Raw genomic sequence first — 21,778 nt, 5'->3', positions numbered from 1 at the left:
TGTTGAATTCTGTTTGCCAGTGTCACATTGAGGATTTTTGCATCTACTTTCATTAAGGTGATTGGCCTGCATTTTCTTTTCTAGTTGGGCCTTCATCTAGTTCTGGAATCAAAATGATGCCGGCTTCCAGAAAAGAGTATAGAGGCATGTCTTCTCACTCAGTTTCACTGGAGATATTGAGGGGTATTGATGATATAATGTCCTTAAATATTTTGTAGAATTTAGAAGTGAATTCATTAGGTCTTGACCTTTTTTGAGTTTGTTTTTCATTATCACTTCACTTTTATTGCTTGTTATCAGATTTTTGAAAAAATGTCTCAGGCTAGTTTTGGTAATTTGTATGATTCTATGTCTGTTCATTTTCTTACTTTCTCTTCATATCAGGGAAAGCCAGCAGTGGTAGTCTGCCCCTGTTGCATTACCTTCTTTTCTTATGCACAGTTCTTCATTTTATCATCAAATTTGTCCTGGGGTTTCTGGTATGGTGCTTTGTATAATGTAATTCTTGGTGTATGTTTATTGGATGCCGAAAAGAAAGATGTTCAAGGAAACAGCATTTTTACACTAAATCTAGCACTAGCATTCTCTTCAAATTCAGGGATTTGTGAATTTTAATGTTCACTGCTATCACATTAGGAACTGGTTAAATGAAGTTTATAGCACCATCCCTAGAGAACCTGCAGTTCTAAAAGATTCCCAAAGTGATTGTGATACAGGTGGTACAGAAAGCTCTATGATATTCCTGGGGTTTATTAAATATGGTTACAGTGCTCTTTTGTCTTTTTCTTCCTTCACGTTCTTAGTCTCAGATGACATTCTCTGGGTATGTGGTGTCACACAATAGATGAGATATGACCTTTCATATTCTTGTGCTTTTTTTGGCAAACAGTTCTAATGTATTAAAAGGTAAATATAGGCTGGAATTTATATAATATTTATTTATCAATGATTTGTTTAATAACTTGTGTGCAGAACCTTGTTCTAGGTGTTTTCAAATGTATCTGTTTTATCACTGGCCACCCTAAGCAGTAATAGAAGCATTTGCATTTACAATAACATGGCAAACAGGCACTTCTAATTCATTGTTGCACAAAAGTTGTTTTACAAGTGTTTCATCTCCTAAGCGATATGCAAGCCTAATCAGTATTTTTTATGCCTGTATTAAATTGTTATTTGTTTTAGGTGAGTAGCCATTTGCCAGGCTGTTTTACAATTTGTAACAGTTTGCACACTAGGTCTTAAACCACCTTACACAAATCTATTCATTAAACTACTATATGTCCTTACAAGATCATAGCAAGTGGCAATTTGTCATATAAGCAAACTGACCTCTAAATGAATTAACTGTCCCAAGGTTCACGGAGTAGTAGTTATACATTTTATTTTATTTTTTCTAAGAATACACAATGTCCCATGCTCATATAGTTAATCTCTAGATCCTAGTAGCTAATGATTTACAGTTTCTATCCTTTCTACCTAAAAAAAACTCAGAATTTTGCATGTAGATTATCATTTTCAGCTACATGTACAATACAAGAAAAAAATTTGAAAGGCAGATCTAAAACCAACTGGAAAAGCAAGATAAAGATCCTTGGCATCCAGAGAGGTAACTTGTTGCAATTAAATATTACATTTTCCATGTTGCATTTGGAACATGAAGAAAAAAGATAAATGCATCAACATTTTTATTCAACCACTTTCATTTCTATTTTATTTTATTTATTTATTTTTGGTATGGGACTAGAACTTGTGCTCGCCAGGCAGGTACTTATGCCACTGAGCTATATCCCTGGCCCTAGACACATGCATCAAGTCATATAGTTCTCATTGTTCAATAAAGGAAAGATACATACTTTACAGGAGAACTTTTTTCTGATTTTGATTTTTTGGAGAAATAGTTTGACGGACAATATCTGATTATCAGTTTTCCTAAGACAGAAACAAATACATTTCTTTTACCAAGCCTAAAAATGTCCATGGATATAATGTTTAATTGTAATTCAATAAAGGCCTTACCATACAGAATAAGTATAATTAAATAATCATTTATTGAGCACTTATATGTATCTGGCACTTCATGTACAATATCTCAGAATCCTTTTGTAAACTAGATTTGAGCAAATGCATTTTATGGATAAGAAAACCTAGACTCAGAGATATTAGATATGAGTCCAAGAGTCATGTAGATCACATGGTTGAGTACAGATTATAACTTGTTCTAATGACTTTAAATTCAGTGCTTTTTCTAGTATTGTCTGCTATAGGAATTAAAGTTAAAGGGCCAGAGCAGTTGTTCTCAACAGGAGGACGTATGCCAATGTGTCCCTGGAGAAAAAATGGCTTTTACCTTTAAGTGAGGGATGATTATTGTTATCTAGTGGGTAAAGGACAGGATATTGCTAAACATCTCCCACATACAGGACAACCATAATTATGTGACCAAAACTGTCATTAGTGTCAAGGTTAAGAAACATTAATCTAAGGAAATGGTTAAATTACACTGCCCTTAGACTATATCCTTTATCATTACATATCTCAAAATTTTTGGCAATTGGTGAAATGCAGCCAATTTAGAGTTGAATTCTCTAGTTTAAGATGACAGTTTTGTGTTGAGGATTAGAGAATTTTTCATTTTGTTTCAGATAACATGTAATACAGGTTGAAAAGATAATATCTGTTATAAAGCTGGAGCAGGCTGTGATACTGTATTAGTCAATGCTTAGTAAAGTCAGAAGTAGGAAAGTAGAAGATGTCTCCCTGCATTCTGGAGGCCTGAAGGATCTAGTCAAGGGCCTGGCGATGTCCCATGCAAGTCCACATCAGGAGACTGAAGGATCTGTGCCAGAAAGGCCCAACGGCCAGTGCTGGAAATTGCATTGTCAGTGCCAAAAGGTGGAAGGTTCTGAGCCAGAAGGCTGAGGCATCTACATTGGAAGATGGGAGATGATGGATGTCCAAGACGAGGACGAAGACTGAATCCTCTCTGAAGAAAGAAAGCAGCCAAAGCTCCTTTGAAGAAAAACTACCAACTCTTCTGAAGAATAGCAATGACAAAGAAGCTCTTCCAAGGAAGATTAGCTGAATTCCTACCTACCCATTCTCCTTTTATACTGTCCTGATGAACCTCTTTATGTGGGTCTTCCACATGGAGAGCCATGCTGATTCAATTCAGCTGAGTATTCCCCACTCAAATTGGCAATTGTGGATTAACCACCATAGATATCATTCATCTAGGTCATTTCCTTTCTTCTGAGTATATGAGTGCTTGCAGGCAGACTACATTTCCTTCTAAAATGCAAAACTGAATCTATTTAAATGATAGGATTTGTATCTACAGAAAGCTTTGGAATCTGTACCATAAAGCTTGAAATTGTAACGCACTATAAATCAGGTGTGTCCAATCAGTCTTCCTGACCATACATCTTGGTGGGTTCATAGGACTGGATTAGCTGTGTAACATTTTGGAGGAGCTTAGTTAACTAGCCTAATGAGGAATTTTAGTTTTATCAAAATGGATACTCAGGTATCTTTAAAATTTTCTTTTACTGAATCCAAAGCTGAGCTACATCCCTAGTACTTTATTGTTTTTTAAAATTTTGAGACAAGCTTTCATTAAATTGCTAAATTTCCCAGGCTGGGCCCACACTTGTGGTCCTCCTGCCTTAACTGCCCACCGTGCTTGACTTGAGTTGTTATTTCTGAAAATAATTACCCAGCAGGTCAATGCTTTATCCTACTCTTCATTTTCTTATAATTTTGGCATTCCAGTTACTATTCTTCTGAACATTTCCCTTATATATTCAAGTCAGCATGCCTTCAACATCTAGGTTGGTCACATGTTAAAAATATGATTCTTGTTGACCGAGTGCAGAGAGTGACATTTTATTTATTGTATCAACAGTATAGTTCTTCATCATATGCATTGAAAGATTTTATCAAAATCTCAGAGATCTGAGCAATGAATGCTCAAGGTTAAACAGATCATTTAGCTTCCCAGTATCATCTCTGGAAGGCTCCCTTGCAGAGGCACTTAGGTCTGTTGGACTTATTCTGATTCAAAAATGTGCTAGTCTCCCTTGTTGAGAAAACACATTTTCTTGAGTGTGGTTTGCTGCCATTTCACCGATGAGGGAATGGTTTCATCATCTATTAGATATTTCAGATGCATAACTTGTGATCCATGGTGTAGCACATTTGTAGATTCAGGCAAGACATATAGACTTTTGTAGTAACTGATTAGGTGTACCTTATGTATTGTTCTCTGTTCTGTGAGAAATGGTGTGGAGTTCTTGTGTAATATTCTTGTGCATTATGTGGTGGATTGGTTTAATAAATATATGGAAATTTTACTCATAAATCTCTTAAGCTGAATGTTTCAATGTTCTTAGTATAATTATAGCAACATTTATTTTAGTGCTCATTCTCTGGCTCTCACTTCCTAATTTTTTAAAAAAGCTTAATTTGTTCATCCATGTGTGTAGTACATAATGTTTACATTCCTTATTGGAAGTTGGCACATGTACATAACACATTTTAATTCCTTTTAAAATCCCTTTTCCCTTTCCTCCATTTCCCTCCTTCCATCTCTTGATCCACCCCTCTTTTTGTACATGTTTTCACTACATGATGTTTGCAATTTTTGTGTTGGTACATGTACATGTACATAATACATCTTAATTCTTTTTAAAAATCCTTTATCCTTTCCCTCCTTCTCCTATTCTCCTTTTCTTCATTCTTTTCCCCATGAAGCGAACTATTTCCCTTCTTCCTATTGTCTTTTATCTTGCTTTTTATTTTAACTCTGAGTTTCTCATATAAGAGAAATCATCTGATATTTAAGCTTGTATCTCTGGCTCTCACTTCCACCTTACATTCTGCCTTAGTCAGAGGCACCATAGGTATTTGTACCACCATGGTATTTCTCTCTATATAGTAATAGATTAATTATAAGATAGTAGTTCATGCAATTATAGAAGCTGAGAAGTTCTGTGCTCTGCCATCTGCAAGCCAGTTGATGAGAAAAGTTGGTTATGGGAACCAGAGAACCGTGGTATAGATTCTTTTCTAGATCTACAGGACTAAATATCAGGGGCACTGAATGCAGGAGAATAGTGATGGTTCAACTCAGCATTTGGTGGAGACAAAATTTAACTTTCTGCTTTATTTTTATTGTAATTAATTTTTCAATAGATTAAATGACATTTACCTACACTGAGGAGAGTCAGGTGTCTTATTCAAGCCTGCAGTTCAAATACTAATGTGTTTTGGGAACATATTCACAGATACACCCCCAAAATAATGTTCCACTGCCTAGCTGGGCATCCTGTGACCCAGTCCGTTGACAGTTAAAATTAGCTATCACATCTTCCATACATCAGACCTCCCTTTTTTCAGCTCATACCTGTCTTTTTTTCTTTTGAATTCATTACTCTGCTTTTTTCAGTTAAACTGACCTGGGTTTTCCAACCCTGAATATCCTCTCTATTTTAGTTGTATTACCTCAGTTTCTGCCTGTTTTGCTTTCTGGTGTTGATTAGTAGATATCTTTAGAAAGGTAATATGCATAGTGGTTAAGGATCTAGCTTCTGGAAATCTAGACTACCCGGGTTTGGGCTTAGATAGACTACTTGTTTGCCAGCTATTTCCAGGCATATCCATTTTCCTACAAAATGTCTCACATTTACCCTTCTTTATAGCCAAATAATATTTCATTATGCATAGATACCACATGCTCTTTATTCATTTATCTTTTGATAGATATACATGCTGCTTCCAGGATTTAGCTGTTATAAGTTGTGCTGCTGTAAATGGTGGCATGCGTGTACTGCTATAATATGATGTCTTTAATTTTTTGAGGAAAATACCTACAAGTGGAATAGCTGGGTAAAATGAAATTTCCACTATTTGTTCTCTGATAAATTTCCACACTGAATTCTGTAATGGTTGTACTGGTTTACGTTCCCACCAACAAAGTTTTAAAAATCGGATCTATTGTGGTTATGCTTTAACACTTTTTTTTTCAATTCAGCAGCTCTACCTTCAAAGATCTAGAAGGAAACAGCCTGAAAGATAGCGGACATGAGGAGAGTGACCAGACTGACAGTGAACATGACGTTCAGAGGAGCCTGTATTGTGATACTGCTGTCAACGATGTGCTAAATACCAGTGTAACCTCCATGGGATCTCAGATGCCTGATCATGGTAAGGGATGGCTTGTTGCAAGTTGCAACAGTAGACTCCAAATAATGCAGAAAGTTGGCAGGCACACTGCACTATTTTACTGTCATGGTGTATTATGAAGGTGTCCACTTTGTTTAGACTTCAGCAAGAGATTTTTCAGATGTCAGAACACTCAGCCAGATTTTTCTCTCTCCTCAGGTGTATCCTTTAGGGTTGTAGAGGGTATGGCCATTTTGCAAAGTGATTGCTTATACATATTATATATATATATATATATATATATATATATACACATATATATATATTCCTTTTAATAATAACTATGCTGAACACACAGTAAATCAGCTGAGTTACATGGACCGCAATTCCAAACAGACTACAGGGATAGATTTTTATTTTTCCATCAGGCTGGTTAGCTTTACCTAGAGAGACTTTGTTCTCTGACCACAGTTTGTGTATTCTTTACTGAATATACAAAGGACCAGACGTCCCACTATGTCTGCAAGTCTGTGCCAATCCCCTCTAGTTACCATGCAAATCCATGCTATTGGTCATGTGGGAGCTTGAATATGCAGTTAATATGAACAACATCTCAAATTGCCTATCAGAAGTGGCATCCTCAAGTATGAAGGAGAATCTATTTTTGTGTAGTTAGCCTTAATGTTTCAGCAAGAGGCACTATTTAGAAGTGTGATAGGCATAAACCAGAGTATAAAAGCATACATAGGATTCAGCTAAGACAGAATGTCGAGATGGAGTTGGGAATAAATGTCACTTTCAATATTTCACTGATGCAAACATACTACACCAACAACCTGTTCTTTTCAATTAAGAAATAAGAGTTCAACTTGGTCTGTAGGCTCAGTGAAGCTTCAGAATATTTGTATCTTGAGAGAAGCTAGACTCCAGCTCAGCTGGAAGTCCTACTGCTAAAAGTTTTAATGATGAGAAAACAAATATGATGATTATGTCCTGGTCTTCAATTTTTCACTTCACTCTGTGTAAACATCATTAGGTGGTTTTGTCTGTTTTTTGTAAATGAATCAAAAGTGCATGATACACAAGGCAAAATGTTTTCCATTGAAAAAATTAGTCATTGTAGATTCTGTTAAATTGTCTAATCATTTCCCTCCGCAACCGAACAAAGTGTCAAAGTCTATAGTATACCGAGGCCACTATCAATTGTCTACTGCTGTCTTTTCTAATTGGTGAGTGGTGACATCTACAGAGATAATATACTTTCTGGGAAACTAATTATGACTAAGGATAAAAAGCATTAAACATTTATATAACTGAAACAGAGGCAATTTAATTCTCAGAGGATTAGCAGTATGTTACAGGATGGAGAATTATATGTATTATTTACTAGTTGTATGCCTCAAAGAATTGTTTTTAAGTTTATATTAGAGAAGATTTTAGTTAGATGCTGTCTAAAATAACTTCAGAAAAGGAAATAATACCTGATTTTCACTTTATATCTGGCTAGAAGAATATCTGTTTTAATATTTTCTCTAGGCAATCAGTATCAGTGGACTGTAGCTAGATTTTTGGAGTGTTTATTAAAATGAGATGTATTATATGCTATGTAGATTGCATTGTAATGGGAATATTATAAAGCAAATATGTGACAATTCTACATTTAGGATGATGATTTCACATACACATACATATATACCAAATGAACAGACAGAAACAGCATTCAATTTCAGCAACACTTTACATTTTGTTCTTCATTTTTAATTTGCACCCATGTATCTTCATTTTTCCCATTATTCCAACAGTAGCTACATATTAAGCCAATCCTTGTATTGGTTGTTTTCCAGTTGAAAAATTTACTAGAGTTTAGACATAAAGGGAATTTTGGTCTTGTTTACACCTCATTCTCTGCTTTGTGATATCCCACTAGTTTTGAAGCTTTTGTAAATTTGTGTGTACCAATTCAACTCCAGGTATGCCCCATAGAGTGTCACCAATTAACCTGGATTGATTACAATTTCAAAAATAAATCCTATTTTGATATTAAACATTTTATAGCTTTTACTATTATAAACCTGTGTTTACAAAAAGAGTGACCTCATAAAAAGTGATCCTAAAGCGCAGTGGTTGAAAGAAAGTCATTGGGTGAATCCACTAGGCATGACCATTAGTCAACTTGTAAGGTAAACTCTGATTCTCATTTTTTTTTTTTTGGTACTGAGAGAAACAGTCCAGTGTTGGCCAGCTCTGTGCAAAAGAGTATATCTTATATGATTGCATTGAGAAGCTTGAATAACTGCGCATTTCATGTCTAGCTCTCCCTATAATATTGCTAATTTTCATATTAATGTTATATTTTTCTTTGCACATATGTGAACATATGATTGATGGGGAAATTTTAGAAATTTCATAATAAATATAATCTTAGCTATCAGTTAATCGCTTCCCTGAGCAAGAATGTTTTGTTCAATGACCTTGTACTGTGCTACCGGTGTTTGAAATACAGGTACAAACTACTTTTTTCTAGTTCCTTTCTGAGAGACACTTAGCCAGTCCTTCTTCAAACTGCCAAAAGTTTCCTTGAGATTTGTTTTTATAACTCAGCTGTGGCAGACGAATGCTCAAGTGTGGTTTCTATTTTGACTAAAGGCCAAGTATCTTAATTTTCATTAAGTGTTTTCCAAGAACTGTTCTAGGCATTAGAATTTAGAATCTCTACATTCAGTGAAAATGGAGAATATACAGGGGAAAACTCATTTGTCCCTTAACTAGAGTATTTGGATTTTTTTCCAGTATGAGGTATTGACTTAGGGGCCTTTGCACTGAGATGTGTACCCAAACCATTTTTATATTTTATTTTGAGATATGGTTTCGCTATTTTTTTTCTTTTTTTTTTTTAAATTTTATTTAAAGAGAAAAAGAGAAAAAAGCAGAGAAAGGGTATAAGTTTTACAGGTTTACAGAAAAAAAATAAACAGTAGGAAATCACTAGTTAATGGATTACATATTGTCATCTTAGAAATAATTGTTTAAGTTACAAAATTAAAGCTTATAAAGTGGATATTCCAACAGTGAAACTGCAAACAGTTCTGTTCAATGATCCAACAAAACTCAGTAATATCATTATCTATCTTATACACTTAAATATACATGCAGTTATATCATTTAGAGCACTTTCTTTTCCTCTCTTTTGTACAATGACAATTACACATTTTGGGTTTTGTTGCTCCCACAGTTCTTATTACTTTTTTGGAAGAGAGTAGAACCAAATGTGACATAACAGATCAGAGTCAGTCAAATCAAAAGGGTGGACATAATAGATAATGTAAAAGCATAATACAAAGTGATCAACAATGGTTATCATGATGCCTCCCGCTATCTCTAATAGAATTGGCTATATCATCAGTTATAATAAAATTAAACAAAACAGTAAAGAACAAAACCAACAAAACCAAGACATTGGAGACATTATAGGTCTTCAAAAGTAGATAATAGTCAACCAGAATGGGCATCATAACGAATCCCACTATCTTCACAGCTGTTGCCTAAACTTTTGAACCTATACTATCAAGCAAAACAGAATAGAGTTACATCAGTCAAAACAAGATGGTGAGAGCAATACAGGGCTTTAAATCAAGATAATGGAAAGTCAAAGTGAGTTACTATAATATATCCTGCTATTTTTTATTTATGTTTCCCTTAATTGAAAGGATAAAAATAAAAGAGTAAATAATAAAATGGAGATTGATATAAAAGAGGGCATAACAGCAAAATAGCGCAGATCAAAACATAACCATTTAAGCAAAATAGTGTTTCACCACAAGATAATCCCGACATAAAAGTAGTTACAATATTGTCTCTTTCCTTGAAATCTTTGAGTATAACTTCGTATACTGTAGCATCAAATATATCAAAACAATGTAAAACCATTTAAGAGAATGTCAGTATTACAGGGTATTTAGAAAAAACTAACAGAAAATGAGCAATGGTTTCTGTATAATCTCCTTGTCTATAAAAGGCTTTGCTTATACTATCATATGTAATAAAATCCAATAAGATACAACCTGTTTAGACCAATGGAGACAGAAGAACAAAAGCTTGATGAGACTTCAAAACAAGATGATACTAAATCAATATTACCTCTTAAGACATCATTTTCTCCAAAATAGCTGTTGCTATCATCCAATCTTCTCTGCCTCATTTCTGTTGAGCTCTTTTTCTGTCATTAGTTGTCAGTTTGTCTTCTTCATTTTGTTTTCTGCTCCATTCATTGTGGTCTCTCTGCCACTATTTCTGGATTCTTCACATTTTTCTTTTTTAGAATATCCTGCAGTATTCTCTGTAGAGTTGAATTGGTGGTTGCAAATTCTGCTAGTTCCTCTTTATCCTGGAAGCACTTTGTTTTTCCATCAATTTCCAGGGATAGTTGTGCAGAATATATCAATCTTGGCTGGACATTATTATCTTTCAAAGCTTGAATTATTTCCCCCCACAACTCTTCGTGATTTGATGGTTTGTGCCGAGAAGTCTGCTGTAATTCTGATGGGTGTTCGCTTGTAAGTGATCTGTTTCTTGTCTCTGATGGCTTTTAATATTCTGTTCTTGTATTGGATTTCTGGAATTTTATTATGTGCCTGTGTGTTGCTCTGTTTGGGTTGTAGGTGGCTGGGGTCCTGTATGCTTCATACAACTGAGTATCTTTACCTTTTGCTAAATTAGGAAAATTCTCCTGGATTATTTCTGTGAGTAGCTTTTGTAGTTCATTTGTTTGTGTCCCTACATCTTCTTTTATGTTCTTAATTCTTAAGTTATAGATCCTCTTATCATCTTCTAGTCTTTGTATTATTGCTGTTTGTTTCTTTGTTATTTTTAGGAAGTTTTTCATTTCATGCTCCCATAGTACAAGTCTGCCCTCCAGTTCAGATAATCTATCCTTAGTTTCTTTCAAGCTGTTATGCCAGTTTTCGATAGCTTTTAGTTTCCTGGTAATCTCTTTGAATCTGCTTCACGTATTTTATGCTTTCTCTGTTTTCTCCACTAAACAATTCTCCCCTCTTTTTCTGTTCTTCCATTCTACCATCTGTTTTTTCTTGGGTGGTGCTTAGCATTTCTCTAACTATTCTGCTTATGTCTAGCTTCAGGTCATTAATAACTTCACTCCTGAACTTGTCTATGAGGCTCTGGAGATAGTGCTTTATATCTATTGGTGCTGTGTCTGCTATTGCCTCTTTCTCAGGATTGGGGGCCAAGGAGCCTTTCTTGTTGCTGCCTCTTCCCATATTCTTTGTTCCTTATATATGCAAGTGTATATAGGAGGCCCAGCTTCCTTCCCTGTCAGCCACAGTCTGATTGAATTGCGCCAGCTAGGTGTTCCCGCCCACCGCAGCGCACCAGGAAGTTGCAGACCAGGCAGCCTATGTGGGGCCCGCCCCTCCAAGTCACCTTCAGGCACTGGGATCTGGGTTGTGCTAGCCTACTGGGTCTCAGCCAGCAGCATCGCATAGGCTAGGCACTGCTCACCAATCCCACTTGAGAGGGGGATATGTGACTGAAGTCACTGCAGCGCCCTGTTCCCGCAAGTTTGCCCGGTCCCAGAATGTTCTCTGTTGAAGTCTCCTGGACCGTGGGAGAGTCCCAGTTTCTCTCACTCACCACAGGTCAATACACAGCTCCCTGCCCATCCTGCTTTCAACTCCGTTCACTGATTCCCGTTCTCAGCTTTCGTGAGTCTCTCTCCCTGCCAAGCCGATGTAGACGCAGCAGGGGCGGCGGGAAACCCAAATTGCGGCTTCCAATGACACGGGCTCCAACTTCCACACTGAGGCTTTTCTTTTCCTGTTATAGCACCAGGATTGCATTCCCAGTTGGTTTCTCTCAGCCCAGTTCGTTCTTGGGTCAGTGGTGCATATCTCCTCTTGCTTATGATTCCTTACTCCGCACCATTCCTGAATTCTAAGCTGGGTCTTTCAGAGAGCCTCCGTAGCTGCTGCTATCTGTCCGCCATGTTTTCCTGGAAGTGTCTGGTTTCACTAATTTTCCCAAGCTACCTTTCAACTTGAAATCCTTCTGCCTCAGCCTCCCAGAATGCTGAAATTACAGACCTGGGCCACTGTATGCAGCTGATTTGCATTTTGATTTCCATACCAAACACCCTGGGCAACAGGGCCAAGGTAGAAGTGTGAAGGAATAAGACTCTGCTTTCTGGATCAGTATTAATCCTGGTATGTCTCTTACCATGTATATAACCAGATCAGTAGGTTGACAAATTGGTTGAACTGAAATTCCTGATTGCCACTCCACTGAATTAGAAATTTAGTTGTCACTCACTGTCCCTTCAAATTAACATGCCTCAGATTATTCCTGGTACTTTGGTTCTTGCCATGGCCTCCCAGAAAAGATGAAAGAAAAAGTGTGTTTATTAGTACATGTTTGCAGTATGTAATAATTACCTTTATTTTGGGGAAGTAGTATGTATGCATATCACATCTTGATCATTTTCCTGCCCTCCCCACCCTGTCCTCTCCTCTCCCTATTCCTCAGATGTTCTTCTCATCTCATCTGAATTTACCTAAGTTCTTCCTACCACCTCCTTTATTTCATTCTTTAAATTATTTATGTGATGTTTTTTGGTATAAGAGAAATATGATATTTAATGTTCTGTGTATGATTTATTTCATTTAATAATGTGGTCAAGATCTATTCATTTTTATACAAATGAAATTTTCCTTCTCTGTGCCTGAGTAATACTATTCCCCTACAACCTCACCAGCATTTGTTGTGCTTTGGGTCCTTGGTCATAACTACTCTTACTGGGGTAAGTTAGTTTCTCTGTGTTGCTTTGATTTCCTTTTCTGTAATAACCAAAGTTATAGAGTCATTTTTAATGAACTTGGTAATTTAAACTTCTTTTGAGAAGCTTGTACACAGTTTGGTTTCCCATTTTTTTATTGGCTCCTTTATTTTTGAGTCTAACTTTTTATTGTCTTGAGAAACAATCTTACTTTGCAGTTCAGACTGGCCTTGAACTGACTGTTCAGCCCAGATTGGCCTTGAACTTGTGCAGTTTTCCAGCTTCAGCCTCACCAGGCTAGTGTTATTATTTTTTGAATTCTTTATATAATACAGATATTAGTCATTTTTTTGAGAAGTAGCTGACAAACATTTATTTTTCATTTTTTAAGGCTGTCTCATTTGTTTTTTGCTTTCTTTGCTATACAGGTGTTTTTACTCTGGTATAATCCCATTTTTGGATCCTTGGTATTATATCTTGTACAGCTGGGTTTTTTTCCCCAAAAGTCCTTACCTATGTCAAGAGTTTTACCAGATTTTCTCCTGGCTGTGGAGAAAAATTTCAATGTTTCTGTTTTTATATCTAGGTCTTCAGTCCATTTTGACTTTATTTGGGTACAGGGTGAGAGACATAGGTCTAGATTCCATCTTCTGCATGGGAATAACTGATTTTCCCACCATTATTTGTTAAAGAAGCTATCTTCTCTCCAGCATACGTTTTTTGGTTCCTCATCATATATCCATGAATGACAGTGCTCAACATTGTTTCTGCATCCTCTATTCTATGCCAGGGCCAACATAACCAGTTTTGTGACAGCAACATGCTGTTTTTGTTAATGTTGCATTGCAGTGCAACCAGAAGTATAGAATTACAATACCTCTTGCTTTGCCCTTATTGTTAAGGATTGCTTTGAGTTCTTTGAGTCTCTTCTAGTTAAATACCAATTTTGAGATTGATTTTTCTAGTTCTTTGAAAAATCTTTATGGTTTTTGATTTAAATTACTATATATATATATATATATATATATATATATATATATATATAATTTTTGGTAATATGGCCACTTTGACAATATTGATTCTGTCAATCTAAGAGCAAGGGCTGTCTTTCCATGTTCTAATATTTTCTTCAGTCTTTTTAAGACTACTGCAGCTTTCAATATACAGGTCTTCACTTCTTTGTTTAGGTTAATTTCTAGGTATTTAGGAAATATTGATAATTTGACTTCTCCCTTTCCTATACATATCCCTTTTATTTCTTTCTCTTGCTTAATTTCTCTAGAAAAACTGCAGAACAGAATTGGTGAGGATGGACTCCCTTGTGTAGTTACTGAAAGAACTTTTCTATGTATATTGAAATAATCATGTAATTTCGAATTTTATTTCTGTTTATGTGGTATAGTACTTTAAATAATTTACATATGTTGCCTAGCCTAGAATAAAGCTGACTTGGTGATGATTTACGATCTTTTTAATGATTTGTTAAATTCTCTTTGTAAGTGTCTTGCTGAGGAATTTTGCACATATGCATTATGGAAATTGGCCTTTGTTTTTTCTGTTTTGTTTTAAACATTTAATTTTATTGGTACATTTTAGATATAGATAATGATCACATTCATCATAGGGAATTTGTACCTGCACATATCTTGTTTCTTCCTTTTTTCTCATTTCCCTTCCCTCTCTTTAATTCCTCTCCCCCTCCTTATTTACAAAAGCTTTGTTTCTATTTTTTTCAGTTTTTTCTTTTCCCTTCCTTTCTCACCCCATCCCACTCCTAATTCCCCTTCCCATTTGAACGTTTACTTTCTATTTCACAATATCTTTTATACATTTGGTCCTTATTTACCTTTCCAGTTTCTCATACCAGAGAAACCATGCAGTATTTCAACATGTGTGTCCAAGTCATTTCATTTAAGAGAATTGTCTCAGAGGAAGGAAGCTAAGCCCTTGCCAGTGAGCCAACCAGAGTGCGGGCTGGGGAGAGGAGAGCAGCCCCTCACCACCGTGAGCAACCAGCATATTTGGAGGAAGTGTATTGTTTGATTGACTTTGCAAGTTTAAAATCAAGCAATTATTTAGAGGACAACAATATCTAAATAATAACTATTGTGGATTTCTTGTCTTATCACTGTTGTAATTCATTCCATTGCTGTGTTTTATTCCCTTTAAAATTAAAATGAATTAGTGTATGGTCTCAGGTGCATTTATTTACCTAGAAATGTCTCAGTTTATCCTTCTATATGGCAGAGTAGTTCTACACTGCATTAAATAAACCCTCACATCATCTTTACCTATTCATTGTTTGATGGTCATTTGGGCTATTTCCAAAGATTTAGCTATTACAAATGGTGCTTCTACAAACATGGGTATGCATATATCACAGTGTTATGATGCTTTTAATTCTTTCAGGAAAATACCATGAAGAGAATTAGCCGATTTGAATGGAACCTCTAATTCTGTTTTTGTTTTGTTTTGTTTTGTTTGAATCTCTGCACTGATTTCCACAGAAGTCTACGCTGCTACCAACAATGGAGAAAGATTCTTTTTTTCCCATAGCCCTTCCAGCATTTGTTATTGGTGGCCCTCATTGAGTCCTTGTTTGGTTTTTTGTGTTAGGACAGTGCTAGCTTGAAGGAATGAATTTTTCTGGGTTCCTCCTCTTTTAATTTCATGGAAGAGTTTGAGTAATATTTGCATTAATTCTTCCCTGAAGTTCTGATGAACTTCAGAGGTAAATCCATTGGTTCTTGGGCCTTTCTCAGTTGGTAGGGTTTTAAAAAAATTCTTCCTCAATTTCATTTCCTAATATTAATGTATTTAGAGTCTTTAAATCTTTGGGATTTTTTTGTAATTAATATGTTTCTAAGAAATTAATCATTTCCTCTAAAATTTTGAATTTATGAAAATAGAATTTTTCTGTGTAGTTTCTTATAATCCTCTGTGTTTTGATAGTATTCTTTGTGATTTTACCTTTTCTCTTTTACAGTTTATTTTTCCTTTTTTAATAAGTATAACTAAGATTTTATCAATTTTGTTTATGCTTTCAAAGAATCAGCTCTTTATTGATCCTTTGCATTTTTGAGAATGTATTTATTTATTATTAGTACATGTTTGTAGCACATACTGCTCACATTCATCATAAGGAATTTGTACATGTATATAACATGTCTTAATTGTTTCTTTGTCTCATTGCCTTCTTTCCTGCCAACTCTTCCTTTCTCCATTTTCAAAAGCTGTTTCCATTTTTTCTTCAATTTATTTTTCCTTTATATTACTCTTCCCATTCTTTTCCCTCCTCCCCTATATTTTACATCCTTTCCCATTTGAAAAAAAAATTCTTCCTACTTATTAAAATCTATCCTCTATTTTGCATCTTATCTATACTTTGGGTTTCTAGCACAAAAGAAACAATGTGAGATTAAAATTTGTGTGTCAGGGGACCAGAGATATAGTTCAGTCACATGATGCCTGCCTGGCAAATCTGAGGTTCTGAGTTTTTCCCTGTTTTTTTTTTTTTTTTTTTAATTCGTGTGTCTGATTGTTTTCACATCTGTCATTTCTGTCCAGGACTCTTTTGAGTACTTTCAGCAATGCTGGTTTTGTGATTACCAATTACTTTAGAATCTCCGTCATGGAATGTCTTTACTTCTTTCATGAATTTTCAAGGTATTTAGTGATCACAGATTTCAGCAAGTTTTGGATAGCAGCACTAGGGTCCCCATAAAAACATCTAGTTCTGCTATATCTAAATGGTAGCCAGAGGGCAAGACATCCTATGGACAGAGTATTTGCCACTGTTTGGAGGAGTGGTGGAAAAGTGTCTTCTTGGACACTGCTGCACTGTTGTTTCTCCTCCCCTAAGAGCACTGGTTGCTCCATTGCCCACCTTGTGACTCAATGCACCGTGATTCTTTCAGAATCTGGTTCCAGTCCTTAACTCAGACCATGCCCTTGTTTCTTTCTTTCTCATAGCCACATGAATCCTTACTTAGTCACAGACATCTGAATGACTCTTTGGCTTTCGGTTTCTCTAGCATCCCAATCTGTGAATATCCCACTTACTTCCTCTCCCCATGATAATTGAGTTAGGACAGATGGGCACTTACTATGGTTACTAAGCTAGATGCCAATTTCAGCAGCCCAGCCAAAGCCATTCTTTACTTCTTCTCTCAAGAAGTGTGATAGACTGTTCATTGGACCTATTATGTAAGTAAGTAGTGCTATGACAGAGGGATGGCGCAACATTTTTTTTTAAATATCCCCAATGTGGAATCTGATGGGCTTCTCCTTGATGTTGCTTTCCTATACATTTGGGTATTCAACCCAAGCTTGTTTCAGAGTACCTGCACTTCCCAGTGTGCATCTTCTGAGAAGCCCACGAACACCATTGCTTCTACTCAGCCATGATGGAATCATTTGGAAAACTCTTGAACTTGGGCTTTTTACAGTCAAATTGTACTCTTTGGTATGTTATTTCTCAAGAGCTCTGATAATACCTAGATAAGAAGTAGGTGTCTTCATTTTTGATGTTCACTACTTGACTTGTTTTCTGAGGAAAGTTGGTGCTGAGTTTGGGAGTCACAGTGAAATTTCTTAGCCAGTGCATCCCCTCCTGGAAACTATTTGGTAAATGCACCACCTCTTGGTAGGAATAAATGTTTGCTATATCTAATTCCTTCTGGCAATCTCTAGGAAGAGCAATTGGCAAGCAGAGTGGTCAGAAACCTGAGATTCATGGGCTTATTGCACAACTGGGTGTCTCCCTGGATTTGAATTTCTTTCTATAAGTTATCTCTGCATTGAGTAAAGTTAGAGATAGTAAACTTCTGAATCCTCCTCAGTTATTTGCACAGCTATTTGCTATCCAACTGAGCTTACTTAAATGTGCAATTTTGTTATGAAACTCAGGTTTATGGGGATCATATCTTACAAATGTATACTTTTCTCAAACCCAACTAGTTCGTCTCAAGTCACACTCAGTCTCCTTTCTTATATTAATTAGTGATTATAAGTTCATCAGCTGAAAAGATGACTGTGATTGCTCTAGTATACACCCAATTTGGAATTCATTACAACACTGAATTAGTTATTCTCTCATCCTAATTGATACCAACTGGAAACAATGTACAGAAACTTGCAATAGCATTTATATATCTTCCACACTGAAATATACTCAAATGTAATATAATTATTTTATCTCTGGAAGAGTAGGTTCTTCTGAACTTTACTAAACTTGCCTGTTTACTAGTCTCATCAGCTAAATATCTTTCAACATTTTTGCTCTGTAAAATATGCATTTGAATAACTTGCAACTGCTACTATAGGTTAGTGATGAAAATGTTCTCTACTCTGCATTCTACTAATAGTCTACTGTTGTTAACCACAGGCGGGTTAAAATGTTTTAACTTTTAACACTCTACCACCAATTTGCAATTTCATTTTATCTAGGATTTTTATGAAATTGTGACTCAGTGATGGGACAACCCTTTCGTCATTCTCTATGTCCTTGACTCACTTCTTATCTCATTAAATTTCCAAACACTCATTTAAATCTATCTCTTGGCAAAATGGGAAGTTCACAATGGTCAATATTTTGTGACTATATAAAGTAGTGTGCTGCTGGGCTGCAAAAATGATAGCATGGACCAATCAAAAATTGCATTTTATCAAAATAGCATTGGCTGTCAAAATGTTTTTATCAGAATGGCATTGGCTGTCAAAAAGTTTTGTCTTTACTTCTACAAGAATTGTAGATCATCCTGGATTGAAATTAGCATCTTTGAGGCTATATATACTATTTTGAAACTCATATGGTCATTTCTTTCCCAGTTTTATTAATATATAATCTTTTAAAATGTCTTTACCCACTTGCAAATTTATCTAGTGAAATGTGTAATCACCTCAACACAGGAACATATATACAGTGTTTCTATGTAAGTAGCTGTCAGTTGCTTTCATCCTGCCTCTCAGGTATTATAATGTTCTAATACCATGCAGGAATAGGACATAACAGATACACATCATTCATTCAACAATATTTTTGAAGACTCATTATGTGTGTGGCTCTGGGAATTGAATGTGTCAATTATTGCTGGAGTGATTATAGAAGTTATTATCTTTGACTTATCTGGGTTTTCTGTGATAACCAAGTTCATTTCCAAGATAAAATGAATAATTGTTTCTAGTTAAAGAAAATAAGAATAGAGATTAGGATATTAAAAGCTTTAAAATTGTGTTAATAAAGGGAAATTTATATGTAAAGACTACTATAATTAAGATCTTATTTTCAATGAAAATACTGTAAAAATCCTGCTTGATCTTCCACTTTAATGATATTCCATCAATACTCCTTTTTTTAATCCTCCTACTCTGATTTTGGATTTTCAGCTTACCTTCATTAATTTGACTATAGGATAGTAGGCTAATTTCAGTTACTTTTGTGGATTAGAGATAATAAGTAATATTTGATGTGTAGTCTCCTCCTTCCTTGATGACCAGAAACTATCATTTCTCACTCAGGAATAGTTGCACTGGTAGGAAGAGAGGTTATAGGTAAAACTTCTGTTTACTTCAGCTACATTATTGAACTCTGTCCAAGACAATATATACATTTTATGTCTACTACAGTCACTGGAATAAAAAGTTGTTCTTAACTAATGGAAACAACCATGCTGTTAATAGTTCTTCACTAGCATAATTTGCTATAGACTTTTTGGGTTAGAGAATGCTTTTAGGACAGTTTACCACTTATTTCTCCATGAAGGACATGAGGAATAATATCACCTATTTTCAAGTATAAATACTATTGTGTACACACACATGCACACACACACACTCATATCTTTCTGATGTACTTGGAACTTTTAGTTGTCTCATATTCGCATCATTCTAAAATTTACTATTATTAAGCTGGGTGTGGTGGCACATGCCTGTAATCCCAGCAGTCAGGAGACTGAGGCAGGAGGATCATTGCGATTTCGAGACCAGCCTGGGCTACAAAGTGTCCTCAAGAGCAGCCTGAACTGCATAACAAGACCCTATCCCAAAAAGACAAACAAACAAACAAAAAACAAAACATTGCTATTATTAATTATTACTTGTGGTAAGGAAATTATTCAGTAAGACAGTAAGTGCCACAGACTGCCTTGACTAGTTGACACTTAACAGTTTCTACATTTCTAAGCACTTGAAAAGAATTGGAATATCAAAGTTATATAAAGAATGTATAGTAGAAGTTTATGTCCCAGTTGCACAAATAGAACTGTATAGAATAGGCTACATAGGCTCAGTGAGGAAATTAAGATTATTTGAGGTGGAAAACAAAATTCATTAAAAAGAATACTTTGGTGTGATGGGAATATGTTGGAGGGACAGTGGAAGCCAGGTCTTCACATGATATGCTAAATAAAATAATGCTTGGTGTGGGTTCTATATGGTGGCTGCTTCCAAGTTACTTCATGTAAAAGCTAAGTCTCTGGGCCTTGATAAATTGTAACTGCCAATAGAATAACAGATGAGAAGGAAATCAAGTTGTTTTATGGGGCCAGATCTTATATGCATTAATACTCATGCTTAAATATCCAATTGACATATCAAGATTGCTATTTTGAGTCATTTTTTTCCTCTGTCACATTATTTCTGTCTTGTCATAAGATGATTAAGAGCCATAAATAAACACCATCAGGATAGAAAAACCTGAATCTGAACATGACATTTAAATATTTAGGGAATATATTCAGATTGTTTACACTTTAGTCTCTTTATTATGAAATAAGTATGGAGAATTAAGTCATGCTTAAGGAGCAAATTAAAGAATGCCACATTATACATTATTTCTTTATTATGTGAGCAAAATACTTGTGAGATAACTTTCTTCTCTTATCAGACATTCTTTTTGTCATTTCAAACCAGATTTTGGCCCAGATATTTTAATATCTATGTTTATCAGATAGTTCATTGTCAGTACACTTCGGGCCAAGGAAAGTTCATTAGATACATTCATTTTTTCACAAGGAAGTGTTTTAGATTTCTTTCTACAAAACTTGCCCTCAATAAAAACTCCATCCCAGAAAAAAAAAAAAAACACTAAGTACTAGATCAAAAAGAGTTTGAGCTGGCCTCTAGGGATATTAGAAAATTTGCTTTTGGGGGTTTACACTTAGGTTCTTCTAGGATATTTTAAAATGTCTTACTTAATCAAATCTTAGGTCTTAGATGGTCTTTTAGAACTCAGGATGGATGGGTAAAACAGACTCTTTTTCACCTAGGGAGAGTGGAGTCACCCAATCCAATCATGTGCAGAGAATAAAAAGCAGTTTGTTACAGTTAAAATGAAAAGATTATAGATGAAATAATCTCTACAATTGTTTTAGAGCTAGACATGTGTGCACATTTAACAAACTGAAAAGGATATTATGAGATTTTAGGTCTTTTGTTGAACACTGAAATTTGCTAAAACTATATAGATCAAATTGCTACTTTGTGATTGGAGTTATGTGCAAGATTCTATGTAACAGAGGTGATTTGAAAGGCATAGAATGTAGGAGGGCCAAGAAGTTTTTATTCGAAAATGAGCTGTTTGTGACTGCATACCCACTGCCACGTTGAAGTGGCTTCTTAAGTGATACTTCGTTTTTTAGGGGACCCTGTAATGAAGAATTATAGTGCTATTCTGCTATCCTTCACAACAAATATATAAACTATTATATATGAAATAGTAGACACATTATTTTATTGTAAATTTAGCTTTTTTAGAACTTTAGTGTTATTACCTTTAATGGCAAATGATACTCTTTAGCTTTTTTCTTAGTTTAATAGAAAGATTTTCACTGT

The 21,778-nt window shown here is 35.3% G+C and overlaps 1 protein-coding gene across 2 annotated transcripts in view; it reads left to right on the top strand.

Moving 5' to 3' along the window:
* The window catches only part of Pcdh19 (protocadherin 19), a 132,261-nt gene that overhangs the window by 71,145 nt on the left and 39,338 nt on the right, over positions 1–21,778 (top strand). The window contains exon 4 of one of the 2 annotated variants that reach the window (XM_005004165.4): positions 6,032–6,201. In XM_005004165.4, the coding sequence (XP_005004222.1) occupies positions 6,032–6,201 (170 nt within the window). Of the gene's footprint in view, positions 1–6,028; positions 6,202–21,778 lie in introns of both variants that reach the window. The other variant, XM_003470961.5, reaches the window with a different exon arrangement.

The sequence above is a fragment of the Cavia porcellus genome, unplaced genomic scaffold (assembly GCF_034190915.1).
Source record: "Cavia porcellus strain 051 isolate PalLab524CR breed Dunkin Hartley unplaced genomic scaffold, mCavPor4.1 scaffold_3, whole genome shotgun sequence".
NCBI lineage: Eukaryota > Metazoa > Chordata > Mammalia > Rodentia > Caviidae > Cavia > Cavia porcellus.
This window is presented reverse-complemented; position numbering and strand designations above follow the sequence as displayed.